At 34.7% G+C, this 23175-nt stretch overlaps 1 protein-coding gene across 3 annotated transcripts in view; it reads right to left on the bottom strand.

Moving 5' to 3' along the window:
- EDIL3 (EGF like repeats and discoidin domains 3) overlaps positions 1–23175 on the bottom strand; it is a 429504-nt gene that overhangs the window by 115062 nt on the left and 291267 nt on the right. For all 3 annotated transcript variants that reach the window (XM_004281631.3, XM_012537379.3, XM_049708303.1), the window contains 3 exons: positions 14490–14645; positions 12931–13075; positions 8366–8550 (listed from right to left, as the gene is read on the bottom strand). In XM_004281631.3, coding sequence (XP_004281679.1) covers positions 8366–8550; positions 12931–13075; positions 14490–14645 — 486 coding nt within the window. The remainder of the gene's footprint in view (positions 1–8365; positions 8551–12930; positions 13076–14489; positions 14646–23175) is intronic.

The raw sequence follows: 23175 nt of genomic DNA, 5'->3' as shown, positions 1-23175 counted from the left end.
TGGTTTACAAAATACTGTGGTAAAAATCATTGCGTGAGTTTCCTGGTGTATTGAGCTCCCCTTGTACTGCTGACTGGCTGTGCAATCTTTAGCAAATCTCTCAGACTCTCTGTAGCCTCCTAAAACAGAAATAACAGTCACTGAGAGGGCTGCTTTAAAGACAAAATGAGATCACTGATTAAAGTTGATTCCCATTTTATTTGAAAGCCTTCATCATGCTCATCTTACTTGAAACAGTACTCCCAAGCTCTAAATTTTACTCCCAAATTTTACTCATTGGCATATTTTCAGTTCATATTTTTAGAGGGAAATGATTACTATTCTTATAACTATATTTTGTTACTATAAAGATAGCTAATATGCCACAAATTAAAATTTATTTGCATACAAAGGAATCAGAAGTCATTCAGTTTTCATTATCATAAAAACACGAACGGGCCTGCCATGCACATACAATTCTCTTAAATTCTGCTGTTCAGTTTTTCAGTGGTTTCAAATATGGCTTCTAAGTAGAAGCATTCAGCTTCCCACATTCCTGTTTATTGCTTTTGGAATGTTGAATCCATAACAATTAGGGCATCAGTAATCACACCTGCAGGTGGACACGATGCCGAATCTATCTTTCAATTCCTTGCACGTGGTATTGTATTTTGTTATAAGAGGGGTTGCAAAAATATTTATTTGAATTAAAAAATTATGAAGCCATTTAAAATAACCTCCGAACCACAAAGCTTCCATCCAATTTTCATGTACCATCGGGGCTTGCCTTCCAAAACTGCACCCTGCACTCAATCTGATCTACTCCTTCCTCTGCCACCAGAACTATTGCTTTGTGTATTTTTCATGATGTGCTATATGTAAATGCTAATGTATTAGTACTTCCTAATGGCTTGATAGGTCTCATTGCCTCGTCTTAGGGAATTCTTTTCTTTCAAACTGTTTCAAGAGAGATATAAAACAAAGAAATGACTCAAAATGAGAATGGGTGGAAAGGTAGGGGAAAATTTTGGGGTATTGAGTAGATATAATATGCAGAATATAAAAGTTAACTTTTTTAAAGGTTAATTTTAAGATTATACGGCTATACTATAACACTAATTAAATTATACGATGTTGTTAACTTCACCAGAAATTATCTGGTAGGTTTGGTAATTTTCTGACTACTTTGGATTTGGCCAATCATCATTTAGATACTAGAATCTTAGTGGTGTGAGAGTTTTTTTAAAAGGGAAGGTTGCCTGAGAGGTTATCTTTTTTTGTAATAGCTACATTTTAGAAAAAGAGCAAAAATACTCTGATCCCAGAGTATTGCTGTGATTTGTCAGCCTTCAAAACCAGATTTTCGGAGTTCGAATTATGCCCTCAGTACAGCTACACTGATGTTTATGGCACGTTTCTTTGCTCTCTAAGTATTTTCTGTATAAGTATCCTACTCAATTGTGTTTTGCTCATTAAAAGTTTTTTTCCTAATGGATCATGGAGATTTCCTTTGATATTATAAAATTATAAAAAAATTTAAAGATGAATTCATAATCCAAGCAAAGTCTAGACCTCCTTTGATTCATTTCATACACTCCAAAATATATTACCACTTATGAAAGATGGAAGATGTTTTAAAATCCTGCATAAATTGTTTCATTATTTGATCTCTTGTAGATCTGCTTTATAACTGAAACCTTTGTGCAGGCTTACTGTTTACTAGATATGAAAGACTGAAATAGTGAATTGGAAATCAGAATATTCCTTCATATTGCCAAATGTTTCCCAGTGGCTTAGAGGTCCCTTGATCCTCAAAAACCTTTCCTTTAACTCTTCTGTAAATAAATTGTCCAGAGAGCAAGGGAAGTTAATGGCTTTAAAGAAGTTATAAAATTTATGGCTAGAATGCTCCCTTTTAAAAATCTGAAATGGACTAAATTAAACAAGGCTTATTTAATTTGAAAACCTAAATTCAATTGCCTCCTTACACATTTCCACAAAATTAGTACTGAAATGAAGCTGTGTAGGGTTAGCTGCAATTTTGACAAAGGTCAGCATTAAAATGTGCAGTCTAACAACTCTATTAATTCTACTAATTTGGTTGAAATACTATGCAGACTACCTTAAATTAGCAAATGTCCCATGAAATAGACCAAAAGGTCATTTCCTAAGTGACACTCTGACATTTTTCATCCTATTAGTCATTTATATTATGCTACCCTTTATGAAATCTGAAAAAAATTTTCATAGATTCAATTATGGATGATGAATTATCCATTTCATATAGTCACCACCAATAAATAGGGCAATAAGTATATACACAGTGTATTCACTATAAGAGAATTTATGATGTCTTATTTAAAACAAGTTTTTAATCAATCCAAGTTAATTCGTAGAGTGTTCTTTGTTTAGATGCATCTACTGTAGCACAATATTTCTTCACAATTTAGAAGATTATCATCAGTAATGTCCCTACTCCTGATAGAATGTCACTAAACATCTCAACCTCATGCTGAATTTTAATCAGTTTGTATAATCTGAGCATAAATAAAAAGGAATTTACTCAATCTGTTGAAAAGGCCCTGAAAATGAACATTAAAAGCACATAGACATTCTAAGAAGAACATGATTTCACGATTGCCAAATGACATAATGTTCATTTTAAATTATTAATAATATTATTATTACTCTCAGGTAAAGAATCTGAAAAACAACTGATGCTGCCTAGGTAAAAATATTTAAAATTTTTGTTTGCCAATGCAAATTTATGTAATCTATCAACATTGCTCACAGTATGCAACTGATCTAATGATATATTACTCTATATTTCATAGTTTTATTGGTAACTTCCTTTTGGAAGAAGCAAAAATATGTATGCATATCTTCATTCTTGGTCATCATTGGTGGTGTCAGATGATGCTCTCCTGAGTTTTCAGAAGCCACCAGAAACAGAAAGAAGGGAACTACTTGTTGCTGACTACCCACTATGTGCTTCCTCGGTTCTGTCATTTGTTTTATTTAATCCACCTTGAAACCCAACAAAATTTCTGGGTTTTTGTTTAGAAACTAACCACAGGAGATAATAATAGTTTGCTTCTAAAAGATCTCTGTAAATTAAATGTCACTAATTTTATAACAGGGTTTAAAATCTAGTCCAACCATGTGTTAGGAATGTGCAACTCTGAGTTAGGAATGACTGCCTTATTACGTTTCAACTTAGGTGTAGGTAAGACTTTTTGAAACGCAGGAACTACAATTTAACCTTTGTAGGCTTTTGGAAAACACACTGATAGAACTTCTTGCTCAAAGTTTAAGAGACCATCAAACATATCAAGTGATGGAACAACAGTTTTTCAGAAGTCTGAGAAATGCCTCTCGCTTAGGAATGCCTGTGGACTTAACACATTTTTGCCATCTTCATATAGGAATAGCATAACGATTTCATGATTAACAGTAGCTCAAGGAAACTAATCAGTTAGGTAAGATCACTCCTAAAAAAACTCACAAGAACATTTCCTTAAGAAATTTCTGAGATTTTGACCTTAGAGAAGAGACTGGAAGAAACATTAGAGGAATAATGAGAATAAAATGTTAAAGTGATATTTGAATACATAAGAATTCCTTAAAAGAATGCATAAAGATTCCTTAAAATATATCACAATTGGGTAAAGGATTTTTTTTTTTTTTGGTTTCATTTTCAACAATTGTATTTCCAGATACTATATGATCAGGTTTTGGAAAAAACTATCAAACTAAAATAAAATTCTCATTATTAAAGAGTTACGTGTATAGCTGGCATATAAAAGAAATTTCTTAAAAAATAATTAGTAGGAGACCGATAAGGAAGAAAGAGGATTTAAATGGCAGCCATGCTATTTCTCAGAACTGATGCATTTTAGTTAAGATCACAGCCAAAATTTGTAAGTTCAGAAGGCTTAAATAAGGATAAAAATTGATTCTATACCAAAAATTAAAAAGAAATCACCCTATACATTATCTATGAAAATATTAATCTTATTTTCAACAAAGATACTAACAAGTGTAACAATGTACAGTTGAACAGATTCTACTCTCTTGAGGAGAAAACACTAAAAACTGTCAATTCTGGAGCATTTTCTTGCATGATGTCAAAAACGAAAAAATGAAAATAAATAAAGATGTCAATTCACCTTGCCTTGGAGATTCTGAATATGTTTTGACACAACAAAAAATAGACATATACTATGAACAACTGGTCCTTGAATTGACAGAAAATCTGTCACCAACAGAATGAATCAATTTCAGCATGCAAGTGACTTTAAGAAGACAGATGAAAAGTCATCTTAAAAAAAGTGATGGGGGGCTTCCCTGGTGGCGCAGTGGTTGAGAGTCCACCTGCCAATGCAGGGAACACAGGTTCGTGCCCCGGTCCGGGAGGATCCCACATGCCGTGAAGCAGCTGGGCCCGCAAGCCATGGCCGCTTAGCCTGCGCGTCCGGAGCCTGTGCTCCGCAACAGGAGAGGCCACAACAGTGAGAGGCCCATGTACCGCAAAAAGAAAAAAAAAAAAAAAAGTGATGGAGCCTTCCCTGGTGGCACAGTGGTTGAGAGTCCACCTGCCGATGCAGGGGACACGGGTTCGAGCCCTGGTCTGGGAGGATCCCACATGCCGCAGAGCAACTAGGCCCGTGAGCCACAACTACTGAGCCTGCGCGTCTGGAGCCTGTGCTCCGCAACAAGAGAGGCCGTGATAGTGAGCGGCCCGTGCACCGCGATGAAGAGTGGCCCCCGCTCGCCACAACTAGAGAAAGCCCTCGTACAGAAATGAAGGCCCAACACAGACAAAAATAAATAAATTAAAAAAAAAAAAAAAAAAGTGATGGATGAAGGTTTGCATTGAACATTACACCCTGATTCATGTAAAAATACTTGTTTTATTTTGATCTTTCTAAAGAAATTTGCCATTGGCAATACCGTTATGTGGGTATTTCTAGAGTCTACCAGCCTTTCTGAATTACTTATGGGTGTAAAATATTTTGTCTTATTCCACATGGCATTATGATTCACAAATAATGTTAGCCACACCCAGCTAATCTGAGATATGACTGAAATGTTTTCAATTCGAAAAATATTATACAGCAACAAAGAACAAGTTTAACTTCACCATTCAAGTCTAACAAACGGAAAGGATATTTTCCCTGGTTTCTTCTAATTAAGAACTTGAAAAGTTCATAAAGCCTATCGATTATGAAAATTTAGTTCCTTTATTAAAAAGGCCAGACCTTTAATATGAAATTTTAGATTTCTTTTTCAAATATTACTTAAAATTTTGAGGATATTAGCAGTTGATCTCTTAAATTGGGGAGGAAATTATATGCATTTTAGGCCCAAATCACTAAATTGAATAGTACTTTGATCGATTCACTCATTCTTTCATTCAACGGTACTTATTGTGGGAATGTAAATTGGTACAGCCACTATGGAAAACAGTATGAAGGTACCCTAAAAAACTAAACTTACAGTTACCATATGATCCTGCAATCCTACTCCTGGGCATATATCTGGAGAAAACTATAATTCGAAAAGATACATGCACCACAATGTTCACTGCAGCACTATTTACAATAGCCAAGATATGGAAACAACCTAAATGTCTATCGTCAGATGAATGGATAAACAAGATGTGGTACATACATACAATGGAAAATAGCCATAAAGCATGAAGTAATGCTATTTGCAGCAACATGTATGGACATAGAGGTTATCATATTAAGTGAAGTAAGCCAGACACAGAAAGACAAATATCATATGATGTCGTTTATATATGGAATCTAGAACAAAGACAAAGATACAAATGAACTTATTTACAAAACAGAAATAGACCCACAGACATAGAAAACAAACCTGTGGTTACCAAAGAGGAAAGGGATGGGGGAGGGATAAATTAGGAGGTTGGAATTAATATATACACGCTACTATATATAAAATAGATAACCAACAAGGACCTACTATATAGCACAGGGAACTATACTCATTACTTTATAATAACCTATAAGGGAAAATAATCTGAAAAAGAATATATATATATATATATGTTCACTGTGCTGTAGACATGAACCTAGCACAATATTGTAAATCAACTATACTTCAGTAAAACAAAAACAGTACTTATTGAATGCCTACCACATGTCAGGTATTGTGACAGGTATTTAGTTAGGTACTGGACAACAGACTGAGAAAGCAGAAAAGGGCAAATGTGGTTCCATCCCTCCTGGAGCAAATAATGTAGCATGAAGACACAACTTCCAATAGAGTGTGATAATGTGACAGTGAGAGAATTACAGGGGACACAGTAGTATCCAGAAGAGAACTTAAGCCAGATTTGGTGTGGGATGGAGCTGGCAGCAAAGCCTTCCCAGAGGAAAGTGCATCTAAACTATAGTTGAAGGATTTAACCAACAGAAGGTTGGGGATGCTCTGGGCAGAGGTGCTCTCTCCATTCTTCTCCTCTAGGAAGAGCACATTTATAACGGAAGGGGAAGAGAGAGGTAGTGTATGGTTTGAGAAACTGAAGCAAATTTAGAAGTGTGGTAAGAGGTGAATTGAGGCCAAATCACGCCAAGATTTTGAGGCTATCTTAAGGAAGCTGCACTTGATTCTGAGGCTGATGGGGAACAACTGAAGGGTTTAAATAAAGGAGTAAAAGAATCACATCTACATTTTAGGGAAAAAAAAAAAAGCACACAGGTTACAATCTGGGAAACAGGTTTTTAGAGAGTCAGACCAGAAACCAGAAGGCTGGTTAGGAGGCTTCTGCAAAAACCAAGGTGAAAGAGGGTGGCAGACCAGATGCTGGAAGTGGCAGTGGGGATGGTGAGAAGAGAAAGAATTTTAGAGAAGTTGAATCCTTTTTTCAGTAGTTGAAATAAACAGTACTCACTAAATTGGCTAATGTGAGTGTGTGGACTTGGTGAAAATGAGGTTGTCAGGAAGATAACAGGCAGAGGAAGGGTGGCCTGGAGGACAGTGGGAAGCAGCAGCTAGAAGGATGAAGAAAAACAAAGTGTGGTGTCCTGCAAACCAAATAAAAGGAATGGTTTATGAAACAGGTAATGTCTTAGGAGCAAGAATAGTGTGTTGCTCACTCATGTGCCATCGCTATTTATCATGGTATGTGACGCTTCAGGGGTACATCACAAACATTTGTCAAATGAATGATTTAATTTAGTAGTACTGCTACATATAGGCAAGGACATGAGGCTGGGTTCTGGGATGAGAAATATGTCCTGTATTACATATATATATATATATATATATATATATATATATATATATATATATATATATGTATAAAGCCTACCTTCAAAAAGTTCACAGAACAGTAAAAGGAGAAAGACATAATTAACCGTTATGTATGGTAATGAAAGAACTAAATAAAGCTTCAGATCAATAAAGATTCAGGTAGAATGTTAGGGGACAGTAAAGAAAAAAAGTGAATATTTCTGTAAGAATAGGGGAAACTAGGGTCAAGAAAGAAGAGACTATTGGAAATTTCAGGTGACTTGGTAAGAACATTTCATATGTGGCAAATCTGGTCTGATGAGGGGTAACATTTGCTATTGTAATTGTTTTCATGATTTCCAGAAATACAATGAATTACCACAGTTTTGAAACCTCATACATGCAGCATAAAAATCAATAAGAGAACACATATCTTTCAAATAAAATGACCTCATTATAGAATTAAGTTGTCTTACTTTTCTTTGCTACAGAAGACATTAACAAATTTGTGCATGCTTAAAAGTCATACTTAAAAGTACTCCACAAATAAGTGCGCTTCAGGAAAGTTGTTTTAAGAAGCACTGACTATAATCTTACCTCATTTGCAAATGATAAACAGACCGCAATGTCTATGCTTTCCTTCTACAAGCAAGCTTTCTTATGAGAATGTAATCAAATTGCTCCATTGCTTAGCAACCACAGATAAAGAGCTAATAAGTCATGAGTCATGATTCTATGGGAACAATCTGCTGGTCAGTGGCATGATTTCAAGGCGGTTTGGATTCCTGCTGTGATGCTTTCAAACCAATATTGACACAAAGCATTAGAATAGATGAGAGTTAAAATGCAAATCCTCTCATAATCAATCAAATTGACCTATATATAGTGTGATTTGGTCCACCCTGCTGCATCAGTCTGACAGTAGCATCTATAAATCAACATCAGAGTAAAAACAGAACACGAAAACGGATTCATAAGGAATTTTTGTTTTACCCATTTAGTTAAGCCACAGAGGAAGGCGCATTAAACTAGTATGAAGATCATGACTCTGATATTTATCTAACCAACAGGAAATCTTCAAAGGAAGAGGAAAAGTGGGTAGTGAGACATTTTTAGAAAATATTACCTGTAACCATTGTGACTGGTCATTGTGGCCGGAGGTCCAGGCATTCACTTTGCCCTGCTTGTCCAGCCGAGCTTTCCTTGGTTCCCAAGTGAACATGTCCATATTGAGAGTTCTGAAGATGCTGGAAGCAGTGATCTGATAGTCCTGTATGTGTCCTGATTTCATCCCCAGAGGCTCAGAACAGCCTGGAAGAAAATGAGAAGGGCTCTATGAGAAAAATAATTTATCATGCTGGGAAGTTTTCTGCATTCATTTTGGATAGGCAAGAGAAGATTAAGCATAATGCTATTCATTCCCCCAAAGAGAGAGCATCTAAATTCAAAAAAAGGCTATAATCAGAAATAAATCGGGAACAAAATCGAAAAACAAGATAACCAATTCAAGCTATTTTGTCTGAATATATTTTGGAAAAATTGAAAACAAGACAGATAATTCAAACTACTTTTCTGTGACAGATGATTTTGCAAAATGAAAGCAATGCTGGAATGCTCTCTCCTGTCTTATTACTGATAACCTCATGATGGTTTCCCGGTTTTCAACAGTTTCATTTTGTCTTTAAAAATGGAACATTTTCTCAGAAAGGATATTTGGTTTTCTTTTATTTGTTTTCATAATACTGAAAATGAAAATTCCCTCAGTACAAAGTCATTTTCACAAACTGCTCCAATGGTATATCCTAAACTGGACAGCATTTGTTTTCCAAGAAACCTGTTAATCATTATCACTGATTCTTATAATACCAACATGGCTTCTTCTGGAAGATAGGAAACTAATATTTATTCAGCATATACCATATACCTCATATTGTGCTAGTGTAGAATTTAAACTAACAGATAACAGAAAAAAAAATAAGCTAATTCTAGCAAAACCATTACTGGACAAGACTTTTCATACATTTTTATGTTTTAATCATATTCCATAACCTCTAGTATTGGATATTTTTTGAAGATTTTCAAATCTGCCACATATATTTTCAGGTTTGACATGATACAAAATTTGGGTTTGTCTGTCCTTGAAAAATCTTGTATGTATGTATGTACCTATATACAGTATTTCCCAATGTTGAATTGCAATTGTGACAAAATTACATTCACAAAGCTTGTAATGGAAAGTATGATTCTATTATCATATTAGCCAGAGGCTGAGTCTTCCATATGTAAAATTTTACCTTTTGGCCAAGGAACACACAGGTAAGTTTGATCATCAAGAAAGCCAAGATAAAATAGGAGACTTCTCTGATCAATGTCATCTCCTCATACTCTGCTAATGCCCTACATACTAGTTTGTACTCGTGGCCTTGTACTCGTTATTTAACCGCTTTGTGCCTCAGTCTTCTCATCTATAAAATGGTGATACTAATCAAAATTATATTTAAAAAGTCTTCTAAGAAATTAGTTGATAAAGTATTTAGAAACAGTGTTGGCATATAGCTAGCATTCAGTAAACGTTAGCTATTTTTATTATCTCCATAAATCTTATTCCAACAGATGACAGTATTAAGTCCCCAAATCAGCATACCAGTGAGTATTAAAGAATATCCTATGATTGGCTGCAATTTATGAAACTAGACCATTTTCAGTCCAGGCTCTAAGAGAGGTGGTTTAGAACTTTTCACTGATAAATATAATTCTTAATTACAATTCCTTGCTTTCTGTCCTAGTCGATCTAGATCAAGTCTTCCTTCTTGAGGCTCCTCCATATTTGCCTTCACCTCCACCTTCTAGGAAATTCCTATCCTATGCAAACATGACAGAGACTGACATAGAAGGTTAGCCAATTGGATGTCTTAGCTCAAGTTTTGTTGAGTTGCAGGCATAGGAGACCTATACCCCAAGTTCCATGATATAAGTAGTTCTAAATCCTCAACACAAATTCTGAAAAAGAAAAATTTCATGACAAAAATCTCAAAGATTTTAGAAAGTTCTAAAGTCTTAATAGCATGCTCTTTATCTTCAAGCAGTTCTAAGGTAACGTGCATTGTCTGTATTATGGATTTCTGAGTTTTTCTTCTGTTATCACCACCAGTCCCCCATCTTGCCACTGGAATCTTCGTACAATTGCTTGGCTTGCAGAAGAGACACAAAGGAAAGAGACACAAAGTTGCTTTTCTCCTTTTTGAGATGTAACATAGTTTTTGAAGTATTGGATAGAAAAGGCATACCTTTACTTTGACCATTTCTGCTTAGTTATAGAATTCATTTCATTACCCACTCTGTTGTCTAGTACTCAGCCCAGGGAAGTACTGAATAATTTGTTCAAAGAATGAATGAATGACTATTCTTCTACAAATTACGGTCATGATCCATTTCATTCTAAACATCTTAAATCATATTTCTTTTGAGAATTTAGGGGAATTTTCTTTGTAAGTATCTGGAAAAAGATGAACTGCTATCTTCTAGGCAGGCTGAGAGCTCTTATAACAGTTTATTGAATACAATAAGGCAGCCTTGGGCTTTACAGTGTTGCACTGGATTGTGGGAAATAGTTTGGTACATTCTACTAATGTTTATTTCCAAGTGTTACAGCTAACCTCTCTGTCAATTTGCCTCACACCACCAATTTCCCTTCTCATCCATATGATTTTATATGTATAAATTAACTCTTTTACCAACATGGAGAGCACCTGAACAAAATGAGGTATTAACAACAAAATTGATTATTTCTAAAGTGAGGTGGTGCCCTAGCTTTAAATTTTTATTAATTTTTTTGGCCACACCACAGGGCATGTGGGATCTTAGTTCCCCGACCAGGGATCAAACCCGTGCCCCCTGCATTGGGAGCGCAGAGTCTTAACCACTGGACCGCCAGGGAAGTCCCACTGTTTTTTAAATTTTTATTTATTTATTTTTTCATAAGCATTCATTAAGAGACATTATTCTCTGCATATACTTTCAAAATCATTTTGTGGGGTTGGGAGATGAGGTGCGGCTTCTTTTTGAAAACATAAAAATCCGTAAAGGGTCAGGTGTAACCTCTTGTCAAACTTGAAAGTAAAATATATTCATATCTTAGGGGTGTAACTGTGCCATGTCTGAGAGACTGGCCCTCATGAATCAAAGGACTGAAAAATTGGGGAAGGCGATGTTGTAGCAACTAAAAAGCATGGGACTTAACAGCAAACTTCATCATGCTGTGGCTTCCCTTGATTGCTTTATGATGAATGACTTACGGATGACACTGGCCTGTGGTGATATAGTGACATGCAATATAAACACCGTGCAGCAATAATTCTGCTGAGATTTACTGGTAGTCAATAAGCCAGTTCAAATTACCAAAATAAGGAAAACATCCCCATTACAATAATTAATGGTACTAAAACTGTATGTTGATTGCTTCATAAAAGACACCCATATATAATATGAAAATATGATTCTTAAAATATCAATAGATTCATTCATCTGCCCAAATGTCTCTAACTCCTTTGAATGTAATGGGTTCATTTAAAGTTTGGTTGTTTTTTAATAGTAACTTCTGTTTCCCTGAAAATCATTCCCTTTCTTAACATCACAAATAAACCCAAGAAGGGAAATAGATAAAGTGTGCATTTTAACCTATATGCAACATTTTGAAATGAATAAAAAGCTCTCAGTTGTCTCTTTTCAGTGATCCGTCCTATTTTTAACTAAACGGCACTTCTGTAAGTATGACAAAAGTCTCTCGTACTTGGAGGTTACACTAAAAAGTGGGGCACACATGAATTTTTAGTTTTCTTAAAAACACAGTGGTTTGAACAAAATCTCAGGCCAAAGTGGCAAAGATAGTTTGTAAATGTTGATGATAGAAATATAAGAACCACCACCAAAATATAGCACAGTGAAATGCCTAGACAGATTTTCTGTTTAGTTCAGAATCTAGCTAGATTGAAAGTGAATGACTGTGAGATCCACTCATAAAGTCTTCATCTTTGTATCTAGTCCTGATGCTCCTGGAAGACAAGGATTATTTAAATCTGAGTCCCTTGATAGATTATCTTTGTGTTTGAAAACCACTGTTCATACAATAAGCAGGTTGTTAGATAAGAATGATCTAAGAATGAATTTATAGTAGCAATCTTGGTTGTAAAGTATTGTCTCTTGGAAGCAATGATAAATTTACATGTTTCATAAAACCTAAAAAAAAAAGACAAAACTAAATTCTTATGGTAGATGTACAAAGATAAAGCTTACTTTTCTATGCCATATAGCCTAAATGTAACTGCAATTTATGAAGTCAGGCAGATTCCAGTTTTTACTGAAATTTTGTCATAAAACATAAATCATAGTTACTATTAAAATCAAGAAGGCACATTTATATTTGACAAAAGTTTCCAATGAAAATTTGTTGTACTTTCTTTGACCACTCAAAGAAATACATTGCCCCTTCTACATTAATTCTATTCTGTAGCGTGTTTTAGAACTTGTTTATCCTCCTCTCTCTCTCTTTCTCATTGAACCAAGCCCTAGACATTTTGTAGCAGAAATGAACATCTACGAGTGTTGAAAAATTGCAAGTTCGTAACACACTACATACAAATATACTTTTTTTTCCTTTAAAGAGAGTACAGAAATACATAATATGAGACTCACCTGACAGTTCACATCCAAGAAGCTCCATTCTCAAAGTGCAGTGTCTTCGACAAACTTGGGGATAGAGTCTCACATACTGAGCTTTTATGGGGGGCGTGAAAGAGTTAGCATAGGGTGTGTTGTTATCAACATTTCCACGGAACACCTATGAAAAGAGATAACATAGAGTTTAAAATTATTAATTGCAACAGCTTTTTTAAAAAAACTATTTTCATATATTGACCCTATATCCTACATACACAATGTAATCTCTCAAAGATTGGATTAAATAATCTAGGGGTCTGGAGCAGTTAGAAAGCACCTTGCCAAGAGAAGTGAATATAAATATAATTTTCTGTAAATTCAATATTTAATACCTTTCTACAACCTTAGTATTTTATTTTTCTTCTATTGATATAAATAAAATATAATGCTTTTTTCCCTAAAAAAAGACAACAGACCTATAGACAGAATCCTCATTAAAGCTGTAAACCACTGTGACCTATGGCTTAATCTATACCCTACTATGACGGTCGTTTCAATTTAAGGCCAGTCCTTAAATAAGTCCTTAATCTTTCAACTTAATCTGGGACAGGGGTCTGTCTGCTCATTTTGCTACTTAGTAATTACAGTTTTTTTGTTTCATTTTGTTTTTAGGAACCAGTCTTCACTATTGCTTCCTGATCACTCAGTTTCTCTAATACTGTGATCAGATTTATGACATTTTAGGGTCTGATTCCTCAAGATTACTTCCTTATCAGTCTGTCCCAGATAAGAGACTCCTAATTCTTCATATATATCTCCAGTGAAAAGCTAATTTCTCTCTAAAAATTAAGTGATAAAATGTGTTATTTTTAATTCCTTTAAATCTCACTCTCATTTTACCCTCTACATAACCTGGTAATCAGAAAACCTATTTAAATTCATTTAAGAAGGTAACTTAAATCGTTCATAAAATATATGAGAGTCTAGTCTAATGACTCAGTTTTAAATGGAATGAGCTGCAGTGCTGATTTTTTTAAATTAAAAATTGGGAGTAAAACTAATTAAAAAATTAGAAATATCATATGAAAAGGCAAAGGAGACATAGAATATTATATCCATTTCTTCTAAAATATTTTATTCTGCTAAATAACAAAATTTTCTTCCAATATGAAGTATATAAAGATATTTATGTTTTCTATAACTTGGTGTTTTTCTTTAAAAATTATATTTTTTCTTTAAAAATAATAGTTTTGATCTGTATTTATTTAAGGAGAGTGCTAATCTGTCAAAACAATAAAATGAAATATTGAAAGCTGACTGTTGTTAAAACTTAATTTCATACGCAGGACTATGCTAACCTTGTGATAAAGTGTTTATAGGACCACCTTAAAATCTGAGAAAGATTTAAAAGGTAGCTACTGTACATTGATAATTTGGGATAACACCGTACCCTCTCCACACCACTGGTCCAATTAAAAGAATCAAATTTATTTTCAACAGCATCAGACTTCTGTTGAATATTCAGTAATTATTTGGTAATCCACGATCATTTATGGGAGTTTACTTTCAAATTAATAATGTCATGTAAGTCTTACCATATCCTCATTGGTGCCTTTCACTGTGTACATTGCCCAAGTCTTTCCATCATTACTATAGGCAATTTTGTAGGATTTTGTATACTCTGGGCTTCCAATCCTCTTGGCTCCTTGAGTAATCACACCAGTAACTCTCATTTTTCTTTGTAAATTTATCTGAGGAGACAAGGCATAATCAACTATAATTTCATTGCTTTCAGGATAATGATGCTGATAATATCAAATTTGAAAATGGAACATTTTTATTTAATAGTAAAGATTTTAAATAATACAAAACAAGCATATATCAAGCTTAGCTTCAAAATGTCTTTCTCTGATGGTATACTTTTTTTTTTAAGTAAAGCAATATGTATGAACAAGATTTGAAAAGGGCAATGTGTCCCCAAAATATAAGTACTGAAAGCATTTGGTTGATTATGATATGTAAGTATGAGTTAGCAAAGTAAAAAATGAGAATGTTGTCTTCTCAAAATAACCTCAATGACATTACTATGAAACTAATGTCAATATAACTGTTAATGTGTCTCAACTGCTTTAGCCTTCAAGAAATTTCCATTAAAATAAAACATGCAAACCTCTTCGAGAACTTTGAGTATTAGAATAAGAAAAGATAAAGACAACAATGATGGCAAAAAACAAGTACAAAAGTATCTTCAGTTTCTCAGTCTTTATACTGTAGTCTCTGCTATGGGTTGTGTAAGTACACACTGGTCATGGAGGGTTTTTCACCAAATACTTCTCATTTTATTATATGGAAATGTTCTAACTGATATTTTCTCTCCATTCCAAATTACCCTACAATAGTTTGCTGCAGCATAACTGTCACCTAATAAATTTTTCAACATTTTTCTCATATTTACATAGAAATCTCCTTTTGACACAACATAATCATTCATTAAATGCTACCATGTAAGAAAAATACTTTCTCCATATATGGGCAAACATTAAAAATTGTTCTATTCACTTTAAAATGCCTTTATGATGTCTATAAAATCTTAAGCTCAGTAGAAAGGTACTGTTTCAATGTTCTTGACAAATCGCTATAAAGCTCTCCTCTCCACCAATTACAAATCAGAATAATTTAAATCTGTTATACTATAATATTGTTAATAATTCAGAGACCATTTCCTGAGAAAACCAGAAAATCTTCAGATTCATGTAAGTGATAAGGACTTTCCACTCTCTGACGGGACTATAAGAGTTAACATTTGAAATGGCAGAGGATGTGCATGAAGAAACCAGCGCCTCTAGAATTTTCGTTTTTATATGATTAAAAACAGGTCATACATTTAAAAAGTCAAAAATTGGAACTATGAAAGCAATCATTAAAGAGTTCCCACCCCAGACAAACACTGTGACTCATTAAAAGACCTACAATGTTTTATTTCCCTGGATTTATAGATTTTAAATGTGTTACTGTGTTAAGGGCAATCCTGAATCCTGCATGTAGCCAGTGCCCTTTCAAGCTTCTGAAAGGTTGCTAACATGGCGGTTCCTTTTTTCTTCAACCGTGCGAAGTGAGTTGACTCATATATCTGATTTTGCTTTTCTCATTTTAATACTTAAACATCAAAATTACTGACATGAATACATTTGATGTCTCATTCTTGTTTGGAGGTACAAATAAAAGAATACTCCACATGAAGGTAAATTTTACTTATTACTCTTTTATCTCAACTAGTTCTCTAAGGGTGATTTTGTAATTTTAACTGTGAGATTTGGTAAAGGTAACCTCCGAAAGAGACTTTATCTCTATGTTAGGTAAATGAGCACATTGCTATGAAAGAGCCATATTCTTCCACTATCGTAGGTATAGCATTCTTTTTTCAAATGGAGACGCTTCATAGTCTAAATCTTTCTAATATATATAACATAAACAGTGGACACTATAAATCATGTTTCCTCCCATTTTGGAAGCCAAATTCCACACTTGATACTGCTGAACATTCCTTTTTCATTATCTTTTATCTTGTAGATGGCCAAATTATCTCTGCTAGAATTTTAGCTGATGAGCTGTAGACTAATTTTCTGAAGCTTAAATTATGTAACAATCAAAAAATGAAAATCTGAGTACATGTTTCTCTCTAAGTCATATCAGAAATGATGTTTTAAAAGATTCCCGTTTGCTCTAATATTTACAAGCTCTGAATATATATCTCAAGGAGCTGGAATTCCAGAGAGTAAATAGCACCCAACTTGGGTGGGAATCTACTTTTAGTAGGTATTTGTAATTAAATATCAGTACTGTTTTCATCAAATAAAAAATAACAACCAAAAAGTGACTCATAGAATACTGGTTCAGGGATTATTAGCAATTACTAGGCTTTAGGCTTTTGAGTTCTCCTGTATCTAGCATTATTGGAGTGTGGAATCTGAAATCTACCAGTGAACTTCTCATATTCGTTATGTTAAAATCCATTGGTTTATCTTGCACTTTGAATGGGTCTTTTACCCATGCACGGTTTTGTAAAATCACACATTGGTCATTTGGAAAATATAGACTCACGGAACTATGTGGACTCTCTAAAAGATTACACATTATACATATAATATCAAAAAGTCACATTCATTAATATCACCACCAATTTCATTAAAAAATCTTAAAACACTGGAAGCTCTCAAGCTCACACTGGCAGCTACATTTTTTCCAAAATTCTAATTTTCCCTTGAAATTTCAAGTTATATCTAGCAACAAATACTGTCAGTTGTTTTCCTTCATGTGGCAGGACTACTTTGTTCATTTTCAAGAAAATATCTGCCAAATATCCAGGTATGAATAGTCATGGTTTGTCAGTTGTTCTCTGAAGTAAACATAATGTTCAGATAAGGAGGGGGTAGTTCAGCCTGCGAATCACGCAATCTCCCAAGTGCTTTTCCTCGAGATCATCCTCATAGTTCAGTACTCCGCAGAAGTGCTTTATGTGTGATTCCCATGTCATCACGCAGAATATTAAAGACATGGCCAACATCGGCATTTAATAAAATTAATGATCGTTACTGTTTCATCAAGGACATTCTTAAGTGAGCTGGAGTTTTCTTTTGTTTTTTGGCCTCCAGCGTCTGCATAATGGGGGTGAATACAAAGACTACTAGTACAGTTTGATGCTACTGTCTTGATTTGTGCTAAGGCTCCAGCAATTTTACTCACCATTGTTCTGTGGCAACAGTACAAATGTCAACACAGTGAAGACGGCAAAGAAAATCTTATAATTATTATGGAAATAGTGTTGACCTGTGGACTTCCTGGATGGGACTATGGGGGTCCCTGCCTCCACAAGACATATGGGTACTTCAAGTTCAGTTGAGAACTACTGATGTGAAATATACAAGGGGTTATTACAAACACACACACACTCCAAAGAGATGTAAAAAACAACAGAAAACGGAGCAAAGCATATTAAAGGGCAATTCAGAGAAAAGGAAATGCCGAGAGTTAAATTTTCACTATTAATTAAATAAATGCAAATTAAATAAAAAGAGCAATTTATAGTGAACAACATATAGCCAGAATGATGAGATAATATCAAGTATTGCTGAAGTATTCCTCTGCTGAGGGCAGGAGTTGTTATTAAAATTAACCTATTCCTGGGTATTCCTCCCCCCACCCCACAAATTTCTGCATAGGTGCTCAATGAGAAATGCACACACATATTTATTGTAGAATTTTTTATGTTAGCAAAGAAGAGCAGCTTAAGTGACTATCCCTAGAGGAATAGAGATTTAAAATATAAAATATATGTGTGCACATGCATGTGTCTGTGTGTGCTTTTGCACACATACACAAAAGCATACTTTCTGAGAGTCAGAAGTGATGAACTGGATTCATACATAGCCATCTAAAAACATAAGAATGTGGGAAAAAACAGAATGAAATATACACAACACCACTTATGTAAATTGAAAAACAAACACATATACAACATAACATCATGCACTTTCCCATAATTCATGTGTCTAAATCAACCTAGGAAAGGTGAAATGAAAGATTACACATCAACTCTTCTAGGCTGAGTTTCTATAAGAGAAGAGGAATGAGACAGAAGGTGGGGAATGAGTAACAGTGCCAGGAAATAAGGAGGTTCATTCTCAAATCAGTGCTGGCAAAAGATATTCAAAGTGGGGGAAGGGATCATTGGTTCCTCTCATTTCCTCCTCTGTTCTCAAGGAAAAGGACTCAAGTATGGCCATCTGATGTAAGAATACCATTACATACAAAAGTATTTTCTGAGACTCATTCCCCAGTATAAAATATAGTGCCATAAGCATTTCAAGCATACTTATTGTAAAACATACTTAAAAGTATTTATAGTTGTACTTTAGGCAAAAGCTAGTATTAAATAAGCAATTAGCTTTAAAAGTAGCTTTATGAATAGCTAATTGTTTTTCTCTACCTCAACCTGGAAGTTGTGATCCATCTAAGTAATGCATTCCAGTGTGGGTCTGACTGGTAGCTGGTATCACTACATAAAAACAATAGGAACATAAAATGTAAAGAAATACAGCTTGCCAAAAGGAACTACTTTCTTATTTTATTAAACTGAAAAAAAAGCTTTCAGTTTTTTAAATGTTGTAATAGTTGGGAAGTGGAAGAGGAAGAATTCCTTTTTGAAGAAAAGGAAACGTTTGCCAATTGAAGATTGGTAAAAGATAAACTGAAGCATATTAAAAATTTTAAGAGTTTATTTGATCAAAAAGTGATTGGAATGGGGTAGCACCAAACAAGAAGTGGTTAAGAGTGTTCCACAAACAGGAGCTTGGGGGAGACTTACAGAGAAGAGGGGGGAGCAAAGCAAAGAAATTATCTGATTAGCTATAGCTTAAGGAGTTGCATCATTTGGGAAAGCCTAGTTGGCTGTTTGTGACTGGTTGTCCTTAGGTTTCCAGTTCTTAACCTTGAGGAATTTACAGGCTTAGGTCTGTGCTTGCCTACGTAGGCTGCTAAGGCATTAAAGTCAACTCAGTCTAAAACATATAAACAGCGCATACAACTCAATATCAAAAACACCAAACAACCCAATCAAAAAATGGGCAGAAAACCTGAATACATAGAAGATATGCAAATGGCTAACAGGCACATGGAAAGATGCTCAACATCACTAATTATTAGAGAAATGCAAATCAAAACAACAATGAGATATCATCTCATACCTGTCAGAATGGCTATCATCAAAATGTCTACAGATAACAAATGCTGCCAAGGATTTGGATAAAAGAGAACCCTTTTGATGGGAATGTAAATTGGTGCAGCCACCATGGAAAACAGTATGGAGGTTCCTCAAAAAACTAAATATAGAGCCAGCAATTCTACTCTTGGGTGCATATCTGGAAAAAATGGAAACACTAGTTTGAAAAGATCCATGCGCCCCAATGTTTATAGCAGCACTTTTTATAATAGCCAAGATATGAAAGTAACCCAGTGTCCATCAACAAATAAAGAAGATGTGATATATACATATATGAATATTACTCAGCCATAAAAAGAATGAAATTCCGCCATTTGCAGTAACATGGACAGACGTAAAGAATGTTATGCTTGATGAACTAAGTCAGACAGAGAAAGACAAATACTGTATGTTTTAACTTATATGTGGAATCTAAAAAATAAAACAAATAAACATATATAGCAAAAGAGAAACAGACTCACAGATATAGAAAACAAACTAGTGGTTACCGGTGGGGAGAGAGAAGGAAGGGGGGACATGTTAGAGGTATGGGAATAAGAGATACAAACTATTATGTGTAAAATAGATAAGCTACAAGGATCTATTGTATAACACAGGGAATTATAGCCATTATTTTGTAATAACTTTTAATGGAGTATAAACTGTAAAAATACTGAATCACTATTCTGTATACCTGAAACTAATGTAATATTGTAAACCAACTATACTTCAATAAAAAAGGCAAATCAGACTAATGGTCTCCTTGTTTAATTAATTTAATAAGATCAATCAATAGGAGAAATAAATGCCTGATTCATAACTTATTATTAGGAAAATCATATTAAAATCAAACACTTAGTGGTTGTTTACTTCATGATTATTGGGGCACACAATCAGTAGTCTGTGAGTTGCTATGGAAAAAATGCAGATTTGAAGATTAGACAGCATATTACATTAAAGTACTATGTAAATAAATAGTACTTAAATAATGATACCCTATAACAATCATTATGCATACCAGTGTTTTAATAATTTGCACAAAATTTATGTAAATTGACCCCTAAGTGCTGGTGAAGAGAGATTTTTTTTTTTTTTGCGGTACGCGGGCCTCTCACTGTTGTGGCCTCTCCCGTTGCGGAGCACAGGCTCCGGACGGGCAGGCTCAGCGGCCATGGCTCACGGGCCCAGCTGCTCCGTGGCATGTGGGATCTTCCCGGACCGGGGCACGAACCCGTGTCCCCTGCATCGGGAGGCGGACTCTCAACCACTGCGCCACCAGGGAAGCCCCGAAGAGAGATTTTTAAATTACTAATTTTTCTTTTCCTAATGATGAGGGTTATGGATTATCATATAAATATTAAAACTATCAAGATTAAGTAATGAAAGAACCTATGAGACAGGATGATGTTGATATATGTCCATCATTAGAATTGTTAAAACATAACTTGAGGAATTTGCTGTAACTGTGTATTAGCTATGAACACAATCATGCTTAAACTAAAAGAAAAGCACATTTCTTAAGGAAACAATGGCCAAACTACAACCATCTTTTATAAGTATTTCACTCGAGTATCAGAACTGTCCTTATGTTGAATTAGAAACATTATTTTTTGTGTGGTTATCATAAAGGACATGTGTAATTAGAGAGAATTAGAGCACCCTTGAAATTGTAAATCATTATTATTCATGACACTTTCATCTTAATAGAGATTTTATTTTATGTACTAACATTCTACCTCTGGTGGAGTGGAGATGCAAAAAGACATACATTCAATTAGCTCCAGGTCTGGAAGTATGGAAAAAAAAATGTATATATATACACACACACATATGTATACATGTATATGTATATTTGAAAATTCCAGATAACCATTTTATACTGATGGAATTTAAACTTTTAAATTTGTAAATGAGATTTTTTTTTTTCTCCACAATATTTTTCATAGTCCACCTCATTTAAGTATGCTTTCACAGGTCACAGTAAGGACAATCCCTCCAGGAGGGCTGTCAGTTGGGAGCTGGCAATACAAATAAGCTTCAGGCAAAAAGAACAGGCAACCATCTCTTCTGAGTGATATGAGAAATAACTTGAGCCTCTGAGGCAGTTCTAAATATTTGGATTGTTCAGATGTCACTTAAGGGGTTAAAAAGAAACAGGAACACTGTTACCAAAAGTTTCTAGTTAAAAATTACAGGGAATTAGACTCCCCTGTAATTCACATGATCTTATTAACATAAAGTATTTTTATCGATTGCATCTTTAACATCTTCTGTGGAGACCTGGGTGGTGGGAAGCATCATGAACGTGTCTAAGGAGGAAGACCTCTGGGGTGTGTCAGGATGAAAGGAGTAACTCAGACCAACAGTGCGTAAGTTCATGGTTTTGATATGACTGGCCTAGTTATAACAGAATTTCCCTTAAACAACCTCCGTATCACCAATGACCTGATTCACTAACACTTCATCCCCACTGTTAAACACATGCACTGCTCTGCACATCCTGGCACTTTGGCTGGTCTCTGCCAGGCCTATTCTCCTTGTTGCCAGCTGAAACACACACTAACCGTGAGTCAGTTGTGTTGGATCCTCAACCTGTTTTTCTTCAAGTTGTGCTTGTTATTTTAATTATGTAATTTGATTAAACATAATTGCTAAATGTGACTGGGAAAGGAGAGGGTTTTTTTAGCCTATGAAAACATGAGATAGCTTTGAAAAACCTCGAAAAGGCAAATTACTGAAAACAATTGATATTATTGGGGAAGTAATTAATACCTAGGGTTCTATGCTTGAATAACTTTGCCAGTATGTTTAAGCAACAAATAAAATAAAAACTGAAATCAATAACGCTTCATGGGTGTGATTCATCTAAGAAACATGAAAAAGAATTTAAATGCTTTTTTCTTTTAATCAGTTTTTATTAACTAATCAATACTTAGTTCTGAAGCTCCAGATAAGAGGGCTCCTAAATCGCCCTCCACTGTTCTGAATGCTGGTCAGCCTTTGACATGTGTTCAATTAACCCAACTGCCTTCTTTGAAAAAAAGATGGGACAAGAACACAAGCAAGTAAGCATAAAAACTATAATCTCTTTATGACTCTTTGCACCTGGGAAAATTTCCAATCAAAGTGAAACACCTCATTCACTAAATAGTATGCAACAGAAGGAATTCACACACCATCATGGGTGTAACCTGTTAGTTGTTCCACGAGTCCTGGCATAACAGCTTCCTCTGAATTTCCCCCTATTTCTGAAGAGCTTTCAGTATATTTGTACTCTTCTCCCCCTTCTTGGTACTTGCTGTGGCTAGAGTTTCTTCATATCCTCCAGTATTTATATTCAGGAATGAACTGAACTGTGGCTATTTTGTTTAAAGACTTCAATCTGTATATTAAGTTTCATGTAATAGTATATATTAAGGTAGTGGTAGTCCAGAACCCTCATAAATAAAGTTTCATGGTCTGAGGTATGGATTTTAATTCTTGTGCTCTGAAATTTAGATTTTTCTTGTCTTTTTCCTGGTTAC

Source organism: Orcinus orca, chromosome 3, assembly GCF_937001465.1.
Source record: "Orcinus orca chromosome 3, mOrcOrc1.1, whole genome shotgun sequence".
Lineage (NCBI taxonomy): Eukaryota > Metazoa > Chordata > Mammalia > Artiodactyla > Delphinidae > Orcinus > Orcinus orca.
The sequence above is the reverse complement of the archived record's forward strand: the minus strand, read 5'-3'. Positions and strand labels throughout refer to the sequence as shown.